The sequence below is a fragment of the Epinephelus lanceolatus genome, chromosome 6 (assembly GCF_041903045.1).
Source record: "Epinephelus lanceolatus isolate andai-2023 chromosome 6, ASM4190304v1, whole genome shotgun sequence".
Taxonomy (NCBI): domain Eukaryota; kingdom Metazoa; phylum Chordata; class Actinopteri; order Perciformes; family Serranidae; genus Epinephelus; species Epinephelus lanceolatus.
In genome coordinates, this window is record NC_135739.1 from 38640296 (window position 1) to 38659125 (window position 18830).

Below are 18830 nucleotides of genomic sequence, written 5' to 3' on the forward strand. Positions count from 1 at the left end.
GTCGGATCAGATTGATACCCAAAATCAATTTAATCTCTTTTTGGACATTTTGCCAATAATCTGGAAGTTTTGGGCAGCTTCAACCTCGCTAACACAAGCCAGACGAATCATTACATTTTGATACAATGTAACAGAAGAAGATTCCTTTCAAAGTTTCTGTTAAATGTTTTGTAATTTTTATTTTTAACACCTCTTTTCACCGTCATTGTCAAGTACTGTGCCCCGTTTCTAAGATTCACGTGGCTTCCATATTTGTGTCGGACTCTCTCTAGATGCCTGTGTGCTCCTACTTCCTGAAGGGAATCTGCAACAACAGTGATTGTCCCTACAGTCACGTCTACGTGTCCCGCAAAGCTGAAGTGTGTGAGGACTTTGTCAAAGGCTACTGTCCAGAGGGAGAGAAGGTACACCACAAACACACCAAAGACATTCAATGAGGCAGGCTCTTTGTGACTATACTGTATGAGCACTCTTTTAAATACAGCCAAAGAAAAAACATGAACACAAGAACAAACACAAACATCCAGTTCCCCCTCATGAACAGAGCAAAAAAATTGACAACAAAGCGCTTCACAGAGAAGGTGTACAGAACAATAAAGCTCAACAAGAACAAAGAGGGATAAAAGAGAAACGAATAAAGCAAGAGATAAATGACTCCTTTAAGTCTGAATATAAAGCATAGGATGTAAGGTCAATTTGGAGAGCTGACCTGGATTAACCAATTTATATGAAAGAGCTTTCACAGGGTAACCTCTATGGGTAAGAAAAAAATGGATTCACCTAAGTATTGCTATTTTTTTCTTATTTTAAAGCCTGAAATGATATAATTCAACTTTTACTGTGGTAGTCTGTGAATAACACAACACCATATTCCTTTTAAGAAAAACAAAGCCGAAGCCAGAAAGCAGAAAATGGCAGATGGTCTGAGGACGCTGACCTTCAGCTGCTTGAATAGCAACTCAAAGTGCAGCGCAGTGTAAACTTCCCTGCTGGATCATCAAGTTTTCTGCTGCCATTTCACAGAATAGACCCAGCCCGCTGTGAGCCCTGGTGCTAGCTAAATTCGAATTCCTTCAGTTGCTACTGTTTCTGTTTGCGGAGCTTCTGCCACTCTCATCCCGGCAAATAGTCTACTAGCGGCAGGGAGTGAGGCGGAGGGACTGTGGGAAGCTACTTCTTGTCTCATTTGTGGTCTGATAAACAGAGAGAGAGCTAGAACAGGGCAAGGGGCTGGGCTAATCAATGCACTGTTCTACAGTGGAATCCGACTTTACCCATTTTAAGTACTAAAGAAATAGAAAATCAATAAGTGGCTGTCAATGTCAATATTGTGGCAGTTGCCACACATAAATCAGTGTCAGGGAAACACTGCAGGGACAGCTGAATGTAGCAGTTTAAGTTTATTTCAAAAAGTATATCTATCCATCCATCTATTTTGCTTATCCGGGGCCAGGTCACGGGGGCAGCAGGCCAAGCAAAGCACCCCAGCAACACTTTGCAGCTCCTCCTGGGGAACCCAAGGCGTTCCCAGGCCAGACGAATTATGTAATCCCTCCAGCGTGTTCTGGCTCTACCCCGGGGCCTCCTATCAGTGGGACGTGCCTAGAACACCTCTAACGGGAGGCGCCCAGGGGGCATCCTAATCAGATGTCCGTATCACCTTAACTGACCCTTTTCAACGTGAAGGAGCAGCGGCTCTACTCCAAGCTCCCTCCGGATGTCTGTACTCGTCACCCTATCTCTAAGGCCCAGCCACCCCACGGGGGGAAAATCATTTAGGCAGCTTGTATCGGCTATCTCATTGTTTTGGTCACTACCCAGAGCGCATGACCATAGGTAAGGGTTGGGATGTAGATGGACCAGTAAATCGTAAGCTTTGCCTTCCAGCACATCTTCCTCTTCACCACGGCGGTCCGGCACAGCACCTGCATCACTGCAGATGCTGCGCCAAACCGCTGGTCCATCTCACACTCCACTCTACCCTACTCGTAAACAAGACCTGGAGATACTTGAACTCCCTTGCTTGGGGCAGTAACTCTCTCCCAACCCAGAGGGGGCAATCCACCATTTTTACAACAGAGAACCATGGCCTCAGATTTGGAGGTGCTGACTCTCATCCCAACTGCTTCACACTTTGCTGCAAACTGCCACAGTGCATGCTGGAGGTCACATTGTGATGAAGCCAACAGAACCACATCATCTGCAAAAAGCAGAGATGCAAATCTGGGGTTCCCAAACCAGACACTTCCTCCCCCCAGCTGTGCCTTGAGATCCTGTCCATGAATATCACAAACAGGATTGGTGACGATGGACAACCCTGGCGGAGGCTAACACCCACCGAGAACGTGTTTGACTTTACGCCGAGTATGCAGACACAGCTCTTGCTGTGGTCCTACAGGGACCGCATGACTCGTAGCAGGGACCCCGGTACCTTGTAATCCCACAGTAGCCCCCACATGACTCCCCTAGGGATACAGTTGTAAGCCTTCTCCGAGTCTACAAAACACATTTAGATGGGTGTGCAAACTCCCATCCAAAAAGAATTTATCATTTATTTGTTTTAGTGTCAACCTGGCCTCCAAACTCCCCAGATCCCAATCTGAATGAGCATCTGTGGCACGTGCCATTAACTCACCTCACAACTCACTGGGCTAAATGGATCTGCCGCCAACACACTGGTGCCAGACACCACAAGACACTTCCAGATATCCTGTGTCCATGCCTCAACAGGTCAGAGCCAAGTCCGATCCAAGGAGGCCCTACCTTGGATTAGGGGTACATCTGAGGTACCGGCACAGTCACAAGAATCCTTTAGCAGATTGGGACCTGGGAAGCTGGGTTGACACCTTGAGCTTTTTGTCATGCTCCACAGTCCATTTCTAAACAGTTTTTGCAGTGTGGCATGCTGCTTTTTTCTGCTGGGTGGCCACTGCCACTGGGGAGTACTGTTGCCATGAGGGGGGGTACTTGGTCTGCAACAGTGTTAGAGTGAGTGGTACATGTCAGGAAATGTTCCCTCTAATTTTGAAAACTTCTGAGCAGACATTCACCTCCTCTGATCACCTACTTGAGCGACTGTGGGCGACATCTGACGCGTACACACTACATCCACATAGTGGTGCCATGTCATCACCTCTCCCACCCCAAATATCATTACAAGTGAATATTACTATAAAGATTAATAATAAGATTATTTTAACAACATGAACTACTGAATATCTAGGTCAGTTACAATTAACAATAACAAAACACTGTTTTAGCAAAATAGATTTTGCATTTATTGCCATAATGTGAACAATTAAGAGAAAAATGTGCTCCATAAAAGTCACTTGGAGACAATACACAAACATTTAAGAGTGATGACAACACAAAGAACAAACAACTCTTTGGAATACAAAATAACTAACACTCTTTAATAGTAATTGCCAACTACTTTAAGCCTCTAAACTGCAACAAATATAATATGCTAGATCAAAAACAAAATGTAAACTTAAATTGTAGTTGTACTACTACAGACCAGCAAGTGGCACTGTACTGGATGAAAACATTTTCCTGGCAAAAAATATTAGTGGCCAGGCATTGCAATGAGTGCATGTAAACATACATTGTAAACAAAAATTGTAGCAGAGCTACTACTACAGATGAAGTTTTTACTGGCAAAAACACATTGCTGGCCTGCAGAAAAATATCAGAATATGTTTATGTTGTAAGTGTTTGTGCAAACATATTCTGTGTGTGTGCGTGCGTGCACGTGCATGCTCGTGCGTGCGTAAACTCGCCTTGTACTTTTTCTTCACATCTTGCACGTCTCGCAAACAACTCCATTCTCGCTTGAAAAAGAAAAAATATCGCCGAGGTTCACCGGTTCGCTCGTCTGTTTGTATGTACTCCGACAGCCACTCCACCTTAAACGACACGCGTTTTTTTCTTAAGATTTCCAGAGGACAAGGCGCCACGGCCCACATGTTTAGCCATAGCTGCAATGCTATGGCTAGCGGCTAACAACAAATACGACAGCAGTGAATACCCAACATAATGCCATTGATTGGCTGTCAAGCTAAACAGCCGTTGCAGGTATTGGCTGGGCAGCACCTGGTGGGCATGTTTTTTTAATCATCACTGGCTGACAGTTCACTGTCATCTGTCACTCATTGCACAGACAAATGCCCACAGTGGAGTACGTATTTACTGTTCAAGTCACAAGACAGCGCATGTGAGGCGAAAAAAAAAAACAGTAAAAACTGGTCGGGGATATTTGAGCGCGCAACTTTTTTGTCATCTGCGCAAAGAGGTGGGGAGCAGTGCGCAATTGCACAGTAAAACAGCTTAGAGCGAACAGTGATGTCAGGTGGTATCCAGATGAATGCCAGAACCAAAGGTTTCCCAGCAGAACAATGCATTGGAACAAAAGTTATTACTTCACCTGTCAGCGGTTTTAATCTAATAATTTGACTAATCAGTGTAATTTGGTAAAATATATTTAATATAGCACATTTTACAGAGCATGGTCACAAAGTGCTGGGACGACAAAGACAGTGAGTTTTTTTTTTACCACTTTTCTATGCCATATAAAAGTCAAAAAGACTGACTTGCATGAGATGTGCATTGTTTTTGGAAATGTCTCATGATATACAGTCGCTGGAAGTGTATGATTCAACTTTTCTTCATGGTCTAGTGTTAAAAAAGTAAGCAAAAATTGCAGTAAATCTTAATATTGAATCACTATACTTGTAGAATAGCAAAACATATCAAGTCGGCACCCAAGTATTGTGATAGTATTGAATTGAAGAGATAAGCGCATCGTCCCAGTCTTGGTAACTTGTGGTTGTCATATCTGCAATTGTAGATCTCGAAGTTGCTCTGTTTCAATATAGAATAATAAAGAGTAAACACCAAATAAAATAAGCTTTCACTTTCACTTCACTCTGCTTCCTTTGTTGTCTTGCTGTTGCCCGTGGTCATATGTCCTTCACTTTTTCTCTCTTTCGTCTCTCAGATTTAGTTAACTTACACTTTAGCATCAATATCTTCAAAAGAAGTCTATCCCAATTACAGACACCTGTTCACCAAAGCCAGGCAGCATCTGACCAGTGTTCAGCCCAGGTCAGACTGGGATCGTGGACACTGCTCAGCCAACGCCTGTTGACCCGTTCAGATAGACCGCCAACAACTGCATCACTGGTTTGATCTCACTAGATTTTATTTAGCACAGCGTTGATGCTATTACTGACTGTAAAGTTCTTTGTCTAAGCTTTGTTGTGCATTTTAATGTATAATTATATTGTACAACATGTATAAAGTTCCACCAAAGTTAAACTGAGGCTTAGGTAAACAAGTAGTTTGGTAACCAAGCTTACTTGCACACACACACACACACACACACAGTGACACACAGGCAGCAACAGCTGCAGGGGGTGGTGGTCCATAATGGCATAACTGTAGTGTCTGAGTGACACATTGCGGGCCTGATGAGTAACAGAGAGCCACCTACACATGACTGGAGACACCCGAGCACCCCCTCCCACATACACACATACTGTCCCTACGTCCACTCACACACACCCTCCCCTCCTCCCCCTCCTGTGTTTTTACCTCCCTTTTGTCTCCCCCTCTCTCTCCTCCTCTCCTCCTTTCTCTGCTTGTTTCTGAGCGTCGAGTGTGAAACAGATGCTTTTTCACACTGTCAGACCTCATTTAAATAGTGCATGGGGAAATGAGGATATAGAAAACAAAAGGGATATTAATATTTATTCTATTAGCTGAAGTGCTTAGGTCTGTGATTTTCCCCCGTGTGTGTGTGTGTGTGTGTGTGTGTGTGTGTTTGTGTGTGTGTTTGTGCCTGAGTGCGTGTGTGTGTTTATGGAGCGCTGTGCTGTGAGGCTCTGGTGGCTCTATGATGGATAGCAGGCAGTAATTATAGATGGGAAAACTGCTGAGGATGGCACTCTGGGCCAGGCAGGCAGACACTCCAGCAGCTCAGGGGTTAAGTCTGCTCCTCGCCTCCATCCTCGTCCTGCCTCATCCTGGCTTTGTCTCACACTCACCCTCCACCTCGCAGGATCTGTCTCTGCCTTCCTAATTGTCCCTCTCGTTTCTTTACTCCACAGCATCAGTTTTTAGCAGTTTTTAATTATTTCCCTTTTTTTTTCTCCATTAGCTCACGATAAGTGGACAGTGGGCCATATAAAAGTCTGTGGCTAACTGTCACCCATAGTTTTTGTGGGGCTGGCTATAGTCAACTCTTATTGGCTCTTATCAATGGCCATTCAGCTCATTCAGCAGTCGGTAACAGAGAGCTGTCTGATCAGCTGTTTAGCCAAATGAATCTATGGTTTCACCATGTTAAAGAAGTTCTCTTTATTTTTCACCCCAAGCAAAACTGAACTGAGTTGTTAAATAATTGATATCACTAATATCCATCCCCCACAGTGTGGGATTACTTTGAATATCCCAAAACGAACAAGGGCTTTTCCTTGAGGATGGATATCTACTTTGCAAAGTATGTGTCCTGTTTATAACTGTAATCCATAATGAAAAGATGTCAACATTTAAACATTGCTCATAAAGTGCCGCATTGAAATCATTTTCCTCATTCTGCTTCCAGGCTACATCTGTGTTATCTGTCCTTTAAGTAACCCCTGACTTACACATACACACACACACACACACACACACACACACACACACACACACGCACGTACACACACTGACCCTATCTGACCCTGTAAAGAAACACACACATATGAACTTCCCTGCATGCTCGAGGGGCTGACATCAGTGAGTGCGTGTGTGTGAGTTAAAGGTACAGACGGGAGCAATCTGGCTGTGCCAAGTGCACCCACACAGTATATGCTTATTATTAATGACTATAAGACGTTATGTTTAAAGCTTATTTTTCATTTAGTAGTTAATTTAGTCAGTTAGTTAGTAGCAGTTTATTTTAAACATGTAAATAGCAAATAAACAAAATAGTAATACAGTGGTAAACAGACATAAAGAAAATCAGGTTACTGAAGGAAGCATGAAAACTGAAAACAACATAATGATTGATTTACATGTCCAGAAAGGAGTGGGAGGAAGTACAGACTTATTGATTATCATTATTATTTGAACATGCAACAGTGCTGCTAACATGAAAACTAACATGCCTTATGTAACATGTTATAGTTACATCACATGCTATTTATTTATTTTTTACCAAAAAACTCTTCTGTTTTCTTTCCTCTGATAATTGTGTAAAACCATATACAGTTAAACTGTGATATATTCTGAGACAGAAAATACCGTTAAAATCTCATACTGTTTAAACCCTACTCAGGATAGGCTACTGCCCTATTTCCCAACATTGGGATCTCCAGAAAAGCATGAACCTTATCATATTTGTTCCCTGAATTGACACGCCATTGGCTGAAATACCTTGACTACTTTTACTGTCTGTATGAAGCTCCTGGTAAACCTCCGGTAAACAGGTCATCTTTCATGGTACAAAGTATTCTACCTGTTACCTGTTCTTGATTGGCTGTTACAGTACATTCCCTGATGACCTTGCTTTGCATTACCGTGAATGTTGAGGCAGGTTCAACACTTTGCTGCACAATGTTACATCCTTGCAAAAGAGCCGTCTGTGTCCCATCTCTTCTGACCCACACTTTGGTCTCATTGAAATAAGGAGGCTGTGTTTTTTTAATCCAGTGCTAATGTCAGTCTGAACATGACCTAAGATCTACTGACAGTGTGAACCTTAATTTTCTTAACATTACCCTCTCTATGTTCCCACTTGAGCAACCTGAGCTCATTTAATGTTCTGTTCTACTCACGTTAAGTTGCTCTGGAGGAGTGTCGGCGTAATGCCCAAGATGTAAATGCATGTGATGTCCCTTTTTTATATTTTACTGTCTTTTCCATCTCCTACCCTCTCTCTTTCTCTCTCTTTCTCTCTCTCTCTCTCTCTCTCTCTCTCTCTCTTTCTTTCTTGCTTCTTTTGCTCATTCTCTCGGTCTCTTGGTAAATGTGCTGACTCCTCCTGGTTTTGGCCCAGCAGAGAGCTCTCTAATAGGCCCCAGAGACATCCCAGCATTCCTTAAATCAAGTGGAAAATTGTTAACTTGGTGTGGAATAAAGATGTTCTGTCCACTTTAGCTTTTTCCTCCCATTTCCCTGCTCTCTCTCTTTCTCTCTGTCTCTCTCTCTCTGTCTCTCTGACTTTTTATGAAAATGAGGATGTATGGAGCTGTGGGGAGTGGACTGAGCTTTTACAGTCAATTTCTCGTACACTTTCTGTTTCTCACACTGAAAGTGCTTCGGCTTTGTTAACTCCTGTTGTCCCGTCACACTTTTCCTCTTCTCTGAATCACAACTCTGAAGTAAATATTTAAGGTGTGTGCATAGCAGAAGGCTCTTGAGGGAAATGGGATAGAATAAATGTGATAAGCACTACTGATGATGCTATACAGTATATCACAATATGTGTTTATGTATGCAGTATTGCATGTAATATTGTGTAGTTGTCATGCTTTACATTGGACTGCATGGTTTTGCGTGCACAATTATCAGTAAAATGGTTATTCTAACAGTTCAGCACAGTACTGAGAGCACAGTAAACCACATCCATCTTTGAAAGGGTGCAATCTACAGAACCCCTAAAGTGCCAAAAGGCCAGATTTTTTAATCATGTGTGCACAAGATAATTAGTTTAACCTTTTGGGACTTCAGGGGCTCCGTAGTCATCAGATGTTTTAATGAACATCAAATCAAATGTTTCTCCTTCAACACATACATGACTTAAAGGAGATTTGATGATGATAATAATAATAATAACACATCAGCTTGTAATCTAAATAAGGGGCCGTACACATGCTGCGTTTTTTTCACCCTCAAATTCATTGTTTTCAATGTATACATGCGATAGGCGTGCTCAAATGCCGTTGCTGTGGGCACGAGTTCCAGAGCGCCCATTTTTCAGGGTGCGACAGCTGCACTCTAAGATAAACAGTTCAACAGTTCAACTTTTTGAACGCAGCAGCGCACACTACGTCATGTGACAAGGGACAAGCAATCACAACCAACAGATATCTTTCCCTTCTTCCGTAAATATCAGTCTGTGGTAAATATGGTAATGTTGATCATTTTGGTGCTGGGCTACCCAGAGCTTTACATCTGTCTAACGGACGAAGATCAGCTCTGCACTCATGATTTCAAGTAAATAAGCGTGCAGAGCCTGACCTTGTGTTTTCCAGGCAGTTAAAAACGCGGCATGTGTACGGCCCCTAAAGGATATATCCTTCCATAGAGAACGCAGTAACATTTGCAGGTTTGCAGTAGGGCTGCACAATTAATCAAATATTAATCCCAGTCACAACTTTGGCTACCCACAATTAAATGAGTACAATCAACTGCGATAGTAACATTTTAAATGTGTGCTCCACTTGTAGAAAACTTTGCTGCATATCAAATTAGGCACTTCTTAAACTAACGGCCAGCCTTCCCTTTTGAAGAGCTGTCATGCCAGTATGCACGCACCCTGCAGCGGCAGCCTGTGGAGAAACTTTTGAAAATTATTTGTTCATCAACATTCATTTTGAATGGTTTGGAAGTATTGTTTGGGATTCAGGAAAGAACAAATCAATTGCCAAGGGTGTATTAGACGTGTCTTTGCCACAAAGCAACAGAACTAACTAGATAAATCACCTGAAAAAAAAAACACCACAATCTGCAGTACGATGAATGCTTAAAGGCCGAGAAGAATAACGTCCTTAATGTTACCTTTTATTATCTCAATGAATCCCGCCTTCATCCAGTGTCAAATCAGACATTCTCACCGTATTTATCCAGCTCCCAAAGATGGAATAACGAATGCAAGATTGCATTTGGCAAAAGATATGTCCAGCAAACATTGTTTTAATTTTCTAGCATTCTGTAGCGGCATCCTACTTATTTTTACCTGGCCTATATTTTTGATACAGTTTAATTTATATTTGGCTTCTCAGAGATGCACTAAACTCTGATGAAGAAGAACCTTATTTAGAGTCAAAGATTTGTGAATTAGCCGTAATGTAGCATAAAGTGAAAGTGAAAACAGTGCTCTGTTGATTTAATATCAGATAAAAAGTTTTGGTACAATTTTAATTTTGCTTCAAGAAGATGCGCTGTGAATAAGGACCAGTTTTATTTTGAGGCAAAGATTTGTACATAAACATGAATATAGCACGAGATGGAAGTGAAAGCAGAACTCTATTTACTTAAATGTGATTTTAATTTTGACCATTATCTTGCAGGCCTAGTCTGCAGCCACAGCTATGATCAGAGAGTGCTCAAAGTGTCAGGATGGTGAGGGTGATTGGTCAGGCAGTTTACCTGCTGATAGGAAATGCTCAGTTTAATACACCTCAGAAGCTGTAAAGTGAAATTATAAGCAAAAGTCAGGATTGCAGTCATCATCAGCTGATATTGGCTATAAAATGAAATATCAGCATTGTCCAACATGCTGATAATATCAGTACATCATTGGCATCAGCAAATATCGGCTTTAATATGAAATGCATATTGGCATGTCAGATATCAGCAAAAAATCCAATATTGTCCATCTCTAAGAAAAACATGGTGTTACAGCCCTAAAATCATGCATAACAATTCATAACTTTAAGAAAATGTACACAGCACAATGAAAACAATAAGTGATGTACGTATATGAGTGTATTTCTCAGCCCTGTATGGAGCTGGCGGGTGATGTCAGATACCAAATATAAAAAGATGAACATTACTGACACCAGCAGCAGATCTGATTTGTTGAGCGAAATGTTGTGTCAAAACCGTAGCCCTATAAGATGATCCAAAGAAACATTTGACAGCGAGCTGACCCTGGGTCGCCCTGGCACCCAGGGGTGCAGGAACATGGGTGTGAGGGCGATGAGAGGGGCTCTGGTGGCAGCGAGTCAGGACTGCTGGGCTCCAGAGAACGTCAACCAAGAGTCCATTGCATTCATGGAAAATCGATCTCAAGTCCCTCTCCCCACAGACACACACACACACACACACACACACACACTCGTCCCCCGATACACACTCTATTTCTAGACCCAATCTGCTCCCTGGTCCCGCACTCCTCACCCCTCCACACACACGGACGCACACACTCTTCGCAGCCTGCACCCCAGAGTGAATATAATTAGCTTTTCTGACAGGTGGGAGGGATCGGATCTCGTGGAGAATGAAGCTACCAATTTACACCCGTATTACACTGTCATACACACTCAGTTGCAAACATGCATGTGAAAGCTCGCTCTCTCATGCACAATGCTCCCCAGAATGACGCTAACTGTGACCCACTTGCTCAACTTGCATGTTAAAGGAGAGGGTGACGAAAAGGGTGTTTCTTAAAAGTAGTAGCTTACAAAAGAGTGGATGGAATAACAGAAGAAAATATCAAGTACCTAGTCAGAATATTTCCTCCCTTTCCCTTTGCTTATTTGAAATGCTGTCACACAAGTTCTGACCTTGTTTGTGGTGAAATTATCAGAGCACTAATGAAGCCAGAAAAGTTTCATCTCTTTGAGGAAAAACAAAGAACATTATCTATTCTAGAGCTTCCCATAAGGTTTAAACATGTTTAGATCTTTGACTTTAAAAGGCGCTACATCCATCATTTTAATTGTGAAACCAATTTTGAGTTTCTTTTGTATTTTTTGACAGAGCTATGATCATGATCATTTTGCTCTGTTGTTTGCACCTGGACCTGTAAACAGCCTCATAGCTCTCAGCAGTTATAAAGACCATGAAAGCAGCCATTGACTTGCAGCCTTAAATTTCTTCGTATTAGCTGATACAAATAAAACCTGTGGTTTTGTGTCTCTATTCCTCTAACTATCAGTGCAAGAAGAAACACACTCTGGTGTGTCCAGACTTCTCTAAGACGGGATCCTGCCCTCGAGGAGCCCGCTGCAAGCTGCAGCACCGCCAACCAGCCAAAAGAAGCACCAGCAGCACCTCCACCCCAGCCAAGAGAGCCCGAACCAAGGAGCCCTCAAAGAGGTCAAGGAGGCAGATTGTACAGAGCTCAATCACTGTACTAGTTTACCATCCTTTAACGTTGTGTTTAATATTTGTTTCTGTCCTCTAGGCCCCGCCTGTCTGTCGTCATGCCGCAGGACTCTCAGGCAGCTCCAAGGACGTCCACCAAAGGTTCTTTGGAACTCCCATCCTACATCTCCCTCTCCAGCTCCCCAGAGGAGGCAGACACACCAGACACACTGCCAGCTGAGACCTCACAGGTTAAAGGTATGAAAATACACGACTTAACAAACCTAGAGCACCTCAGAGTGTCTCACAGTGTACACAGGAGTACACAGTGTTCCAGTTTTATGAGAAAAATAACAAATGTTTAAATTTTTGTACAGTCTGTTCTGTCTGATTTTGCAAACCTCCTAGTTCAACTTTGGCATACTGAACGTACCATGGTTGTTCAAACACTTTATCTTTACTTGAGGGATTATTACTGACATCAGGAAAGCCATTAACTTTCCTGTCACTTCTAAATAAGAGGTTTAGATAATCTGGTAAATCTGTGGTTTGTTTTAGAGTTGTTCCAATACTGATGGCAGTAAAAGCAATGCCTCCAATACTGCCTAAAATGCTGGAGCAGGTATCAGTGTACATGCAAGTCTATGCACCGATCTGATACTAAGGAATATATTGATAAACTTTAAAGTAGTTTCCTATATGGGTTAAAAAGGGAGTTTTCCCAGAAATCAGTTCTTCTTTGTCGCTTTTAAACAGTAACCTACACAGCAAGTTGGGCTGGCAACAGCTGTTTTAGAGCGACAAAGAAAAACTGATTTCCAGCAGCCAGTTTAATGTCAGCCATTAGCAACATGTCAGATTAGATAATAAAAGAAAGCTTCACAGCATTCATTTTCTGTATGTCCATGTTTTGTATAGGATTTTACTTGAGCAATGCCATACAGCAACAATAGCAATCATTTCACATCCATACAGGGTTAGTTTTTTTCATTCTTTTATTTCTTTATTTAAAATGGTTTTGGAACATCTGTAGTTTGTTTACAACTTGTCTTGAATTTCTTCCCTTGTTGGACCCCACATCTCCATCTCCAGCTCTGGAAAGTAAAATGTTTTTATTAACAGGAATTATGGGAAAAAATTACATCTAAGTTATCAAAAAAACACAATGTTCCTTAAGAGGACTAACTGCACTTTACTTAGTGTAAAAGTAAAAGTGCTGACTGTCAGACATATTGTGCAGAGATGTTTTGTGGAAGGATCATGTTTGTCATGAAAGCCACAGGAGCATTCCTGAGTTCAGGCGAACGGGGGAGTGGTGATTGGTCTGAGCTGCAGACAGATAATGATGATCAGAGCTGGGCTGCAGAGTGCCATGATGCTCAGGGGAGGAGTAATAATGCTCAGAGGACAGAGGTAATAATATTTAGGTTTTGAGCTGGACGGAGGCACAGCTGAGCTCTCTGTTGACAGACGTGACAGATAGAGGATTAGGAGAGAGGCTGCCTCCCCCATCCTCCTCCTCCTGCCACTAGGCTCGACCATCCACCTGCCCCTGCCTGCTGGACACACACACACACATGCTGGCTGGCATTGCAAAGCAACACTTAATCCCTTTCACCTGTGGTCAACCTGTTTTAATGGGCACCACTTTACCAAACTTTTTCAGATTTTCTCTCTCTATTGACTAAATTTACAAAAAAAAAAAGTTATTTTATCATGTGTTTCACCAGATACTCACATACTGATTGTGAATCATTGGCTGATTAACAGTCAAAATATATCAATTTGTAACGTGACATTTAATCATTATGGACAGACTACGTGGCTAAAAACAACAACAACACGTGTTTGTGTTTTGTTTTAGGTATTCAAGAATATTTTATTGATCGCCTGGCCTCCAATGACCAGAAAAACGGCAATTACAGGTCTCTGATTGAGGGTCAAAATTACCTGAGCTCCGGATGGGTCAGGCAAATTTTACACCGCCTTTTAGACGACCATCACATCATATTAAAGGCGATGAATATTCATCACCTTCAATGTGATGTGATGGTCACGTAGCCTGTCCATAATGATTAAATGTCACACTGCTAGCTTGCTAACGTCAGCACACGTAACGTATGCTAATGTTATATTACACAGTGTTTAATGATACAGTCTATTATCTTCCTATTACTCTAATCTTTCCTGCTTATCGCTCAAACAAATGATTAATTTCTATATTAATATCAGTACGCATTTAAGATACCTTCATCAGTTACCGGAGGCCACTGTCTAACATCATCAATCCAGCTATTCATGATGCTGTCATTGTAGAGAGTCAGTTCACAATGACAGCATCATGAATTGATGACTGACACATGTCACCGCAGCAATGGCGCCGCCACAAGATGACGGCATACACAAATCGCTCGCCGAATTCGTCTATAAAACTCTTTATAAACAGACATCGCGCTATAAAGAAATCCCATCTACATGCTGCTAGGGATGTCCCGATCCGAATCGGCCACCGATATTAGCAAAAAACATGCATCGGCATCGGATCAGACGGCATGGAAAAATGCCGATCCAAGAACTCCGATCCAGTTTTTCATGGAATCCAGGTTCCGATCCAGGTTTTCCGGCCAGCCCAGCACTCCGTGATTCAAGCAGTCCATTCCAGTGATCCGCTCCAGCACTTAACTATCAATCCACCAGGCCAGCATGCAGACACACAGGAAACAGCAGCACCAAACTGGCACTCTGGAGTCTTGCTGCTATTTTAATTTCAATGTTAGACATTTTAAAGGTTTCTTGTGTTGATTTATTTTCTATTTATTAAGGGGCCAAAGCAGCCAAAGCAAACCAGCTGTATTTTTTATTTAATGTTAATGTTCAAGTTTAAAGTTTGTTTATTTAACCCTGTTAACAATAAACAGGTCAGTTTCTCATACCAACTGTTGTGGATCATTCTAACTAACCCGATTAAGTAGTTGTTCTTGTTAGAGTAATATTGCTTGATCAAACCTTTTCTAACATGACTGACAACAAAATAAGTGAATATGTATAATACGCGCTTAGATCGGATCGGTATCGGTATCAGCCAAAACTCAAGGCTGTAATATTGGAAGTGAAAAAGCTGGATTGGGACATCCCTACATGCCGCCTTTGCATGTTTACACAGAACATCATGCCACTCCTGTGTGTGATTTTAGACAGCATACCAGCATCGCGGAATCAAAAGAGGCGTGAGGGACGTGACGTGTAACACAACAGCCTCGGCCTCTAGAGTGACATTTAACATGTGTCAGCAGCGTATAAACAACAACAATGGCATTAACATGGCAATAACATTCAGTGTCACGTCACTGTTATATTGCAGTTGATCTTGTCCTCTGCTCGGAGGATAAGGAGCTCAGGGACATCATTGTTTTCTAATTTGCAGTAGTTTTTGGCTGCTGATCTTCTTCTTTGAGTTAGCTGCTAACTGCTAACAGCTACTTTTTAAATCTCCCATGGTGGGTCACACACATAACACAATGCCAAAACGTCACACCCGTGCTGCCCATGGTTTGGTCCTGCCGGCAGTCCCATTACAGACATCCTTTAAGCGCTGTTACTACTTCCATCCCCGGCTCAGAGGTGAGACAAATCTGTCCCCCATTCTTCAGTTGTACTAAACGGCGAGGCTTGACCAGGCAGTGTAAAAGGGGCTTAAGACTACACTTTATCTTGGCTAAAGAGATGGCAGAGGTGTTTTTATTGATGAACAAAATGAAAATGTCCCACGAGACTTAAACTGCTGAGAGACAACAAATTTGTGTCAGCTGTATCTGCTTGGATGGAAAAGCTGGACACGGATCATCAAACTCATCTTAACTGCCAAACTGTTGTTCCAGTCAGTCTTAGCTGATGTTTCCAGAGTAAATCTGTTTATTTTGTAAATAATACTGTAGTGTCTCAATGTTTTATTATTGAGTTAACAAACCCAGGGTTTCCCAAACCTCATCCGTTTCTAAATAAATAAATAACAAAGACAAAATTAGAGTTTGTTAGAAACTATTCTGCTCACTGTTACTTTTCTGTTCTTAGGTAATCCTCCTCCTCTGTCATGGTTTATATTTACTCCCCTCTGCTTGGAAATGAACAGGACCTTTGACCTGACCTCAGTCATCTTGACCTCTGACCTTCTCCACTCACATGTAGTACACGCAGCCTACATTTCTACTAACACTGTCACAGTAGATGTTTTTTTAAGTTTACTCATCAGTTTCCATTTGTTTTTTCTTCTTTTATGTATTTAAGTGTGTGTGTTTCAGCCTACTGTGTAGCCTATATCCAGCAAGTATGGGAGGATGTCTTTCGTTTCTTCACAGCAGCTGGTGTCTCCTAGTAGGGTTCCCTCACATCCTGTAAAACCTAGGCAATTATAGACTTTCCAGGACAGGAAAACACTTCTTTTGTGAAAGTTAGGTGTTAAATTGTGAACTTATTTTCATGTTTCTGTATATTGCTTTGTGTGTAAATGTACAACATACAGGTTTCCAGGAGCAAACATCCAAACTAAGACCTAGTATAGTACAATAGAGCAGCAATGGTTAATTGATTAATCAATGATTAAAGTATTAATAATCACGTATTAAATTATTTGCAAACTAATTTAATAATCAATTTCAGAAAAAAATCAGTTTAAGATCAATCAGATTTTTAAAATCAGAAAAAAAAAATCTGATTCAGTTTCTTAAAAGTGAATATTTTCTGGTTTCTTTACTCCCCTATGACAGTGAAGTGAATTTCTTTAGGTTGCGGACAAATCAAGACATTAGAGGATATCATTTTAGGCCTTAGGAAACACTGCTCAACATTTTTCACTATATCCACCACCATTGACAACATGATGTCTGCCGCCAGCTTTTTGTGGAAATACTTCAAAAGATTGAACGATAAAGATGCAAAGTGTGTGCTCTGTGAATGAGTAATCAAACGTGCCACAAGTTTAACAAAAGGTGCACTGCAACATTTTGAATCTAAGCAAAACAAAATTCCAAGTGAAAGTCCACCAAAGTGTGCCAGAACGCTGGATTCCTACTTTAGAGAAACACTTCTCTGGGCCAAGTACCAGCAGAGATGACAGCATAAGACAGATTTATATTCAACAGTATGACATGATGCACCTTTCTCTGGTTATTGTGCGTCTGCTCACAGGACAGAAAAATATTAATACCTAATATGTACGTAAGAAGCAGCACGCAGTTTTTCTTTGTTTAGTTAGCATGTTCTCCCTGTGATACATGCTCACAAACACACACACATGATCATTTTGCCGTCCCTCCGCCCACTCTGTCCGCTTGGTTTGTGCTGTTAAGTATTACTAATGACACTCCGGTCCTTCAGCAACACACTGCACCGCCCAGAGCCTCATTAAAGGTGGAACTCAGCCAAACAAGCTCCTCTTCACTTTGCATAAATTAGCTCAGACGCAATGTATCACTGCCAGACTGCGACCTCACACACACACACTTATATACACACACCTTCATTCATCCCTGTTGTCCTGTTCTCTTCCTCATTTACTCATCAGCTGAGATGTCATCACTCAGCATTTCAGCAGGATTCAACACACAGAGGATCAGAGGCAGTTACACATGAGTGAACACACACACACCGTGTCGTTTTGTCATTTCACTTCTGCCAATACTCTTCTTTTCATTTTAATTTCCTGTTTTTCTTCAGCAGAGAAAAAACTGCAGATCAAGCCTCGGCTGTGAGACTACAGAGACCAGCAGCACCAGAGTTGAAAAGCACCCCTCGATCAATTCTGTTCTCCAGGTTTGTCCTAACAGGTGTCCCCTCCCTTTGAATTTCTTCACTCAGGGCCTGAAAGTTTTACTGACTATGATCTATAAACCTGTCGCATATCTCACATATCAATTTGGGTGTTTACAGTGCAGATTTTTACTCATCAGGTTTTGTAAATTTTAAACTGGCAAATAAAATATCAGCTCTTACTGTGTGTTGTTTCATAGACTCTTTTTGACATGTGAAGTCAGCGCTGTGAGAGTGTTTATAGGCTGTGAGTGTGTTTCTGTTTGGGAGCGGCGTCACATGACCCGAGTGTTTGTGAGAGTTTTCATTTGGAAGGTGGTGACAGAAGCAGCAGTGCCCCTCACTTTAAAAGCCTGGACGACCGGACACATGAGTGGACGGTGACTTCATTCTCACCATGCTGAGAGTGTGTGTGCGTGTGATTTGAGGAAATTCATACATACGCAGAGATTAGTGTCTTTTTTACTCTGTATCAAAAACAACAAAGTGACATACACACACATCACTCTTGGTTTTTTTGTGTTTTATCCTTTTGACATAATTGTATCAAGATGTGATGCCTCCTGGAGAGGCAGTGCATATATTATTTATATGTATGTATATATGCCATTCTTTTTATATGTGTTGTCAATATAAAAAAATGTATTGAATCCAATACAGTATATTTAAAAACAGATATTCTCTCCTTTGCTTCCAGTCACCCTTAGCCCCAATTCGGATAGTAGTAACATTACAAAGGGAGGTATTTTAACTCATTATTACAGACAGCACTTAAACATGGATGCATAAAGAGAACTGGATACAGTGTTGGAGGTGAGGTCCAGTTCATCCCTATAAAAGTTGCTCAGTGCCACATCAAGCCCTAAAAATTTTACTTGGGGGTATAATTTTACCCAGATCTTCCACGTTCATGGGCCCAAAGAGCACGTGCACCAGCATTTCTTTTAACCCCACCTCCCAACCACTTGATCTCAGGCTTACTCACATCAACGAAGGTAGGAAAATAACTC

The 18830-nt window shown here is 41.7% G+C and overlaps 1 protein-coding gene across 2 annotated transcripts in view; it reads left to right on the plus strand.

Annotated features, from left to right (window-relative positions):
- The window catches only part of zc3h3 (zinc finger CCCH-type containing 3), a 94715-nt gene extending 76713 nt beyond the window's left edge, over positions 1 to 18002 (plus strand). Inside the window, exons 9-12 of one of the 2 annotated variants that reach the window (XM_033622770.2) lie at positions 273 to 404; positions 11867 to 12027; positions 12116 to 12273; positions 17728 to 18002. In XM_033622770.2, coding sequence (XP_033478661.1) covers positions 273 to 404; positions 11867 to 12027; positions 12116 to 12273; positions 17728 to 17762 — 486 coding nt within the window. In that variant the 3' untranslated portion in view covers positions 17763 to 18002. The remainder of the gene's footprint in view (positions 1 to 272; positions 405 to 11866; positions 12028 to 12115; positions 12274 to 17727) is intronic. The other variant, XM_033622771.2, reaches the window with a different exon arrangement.
- The last annotated feature ends 828 nt before the right edge of the window (positions 18003 to 18830 follow it).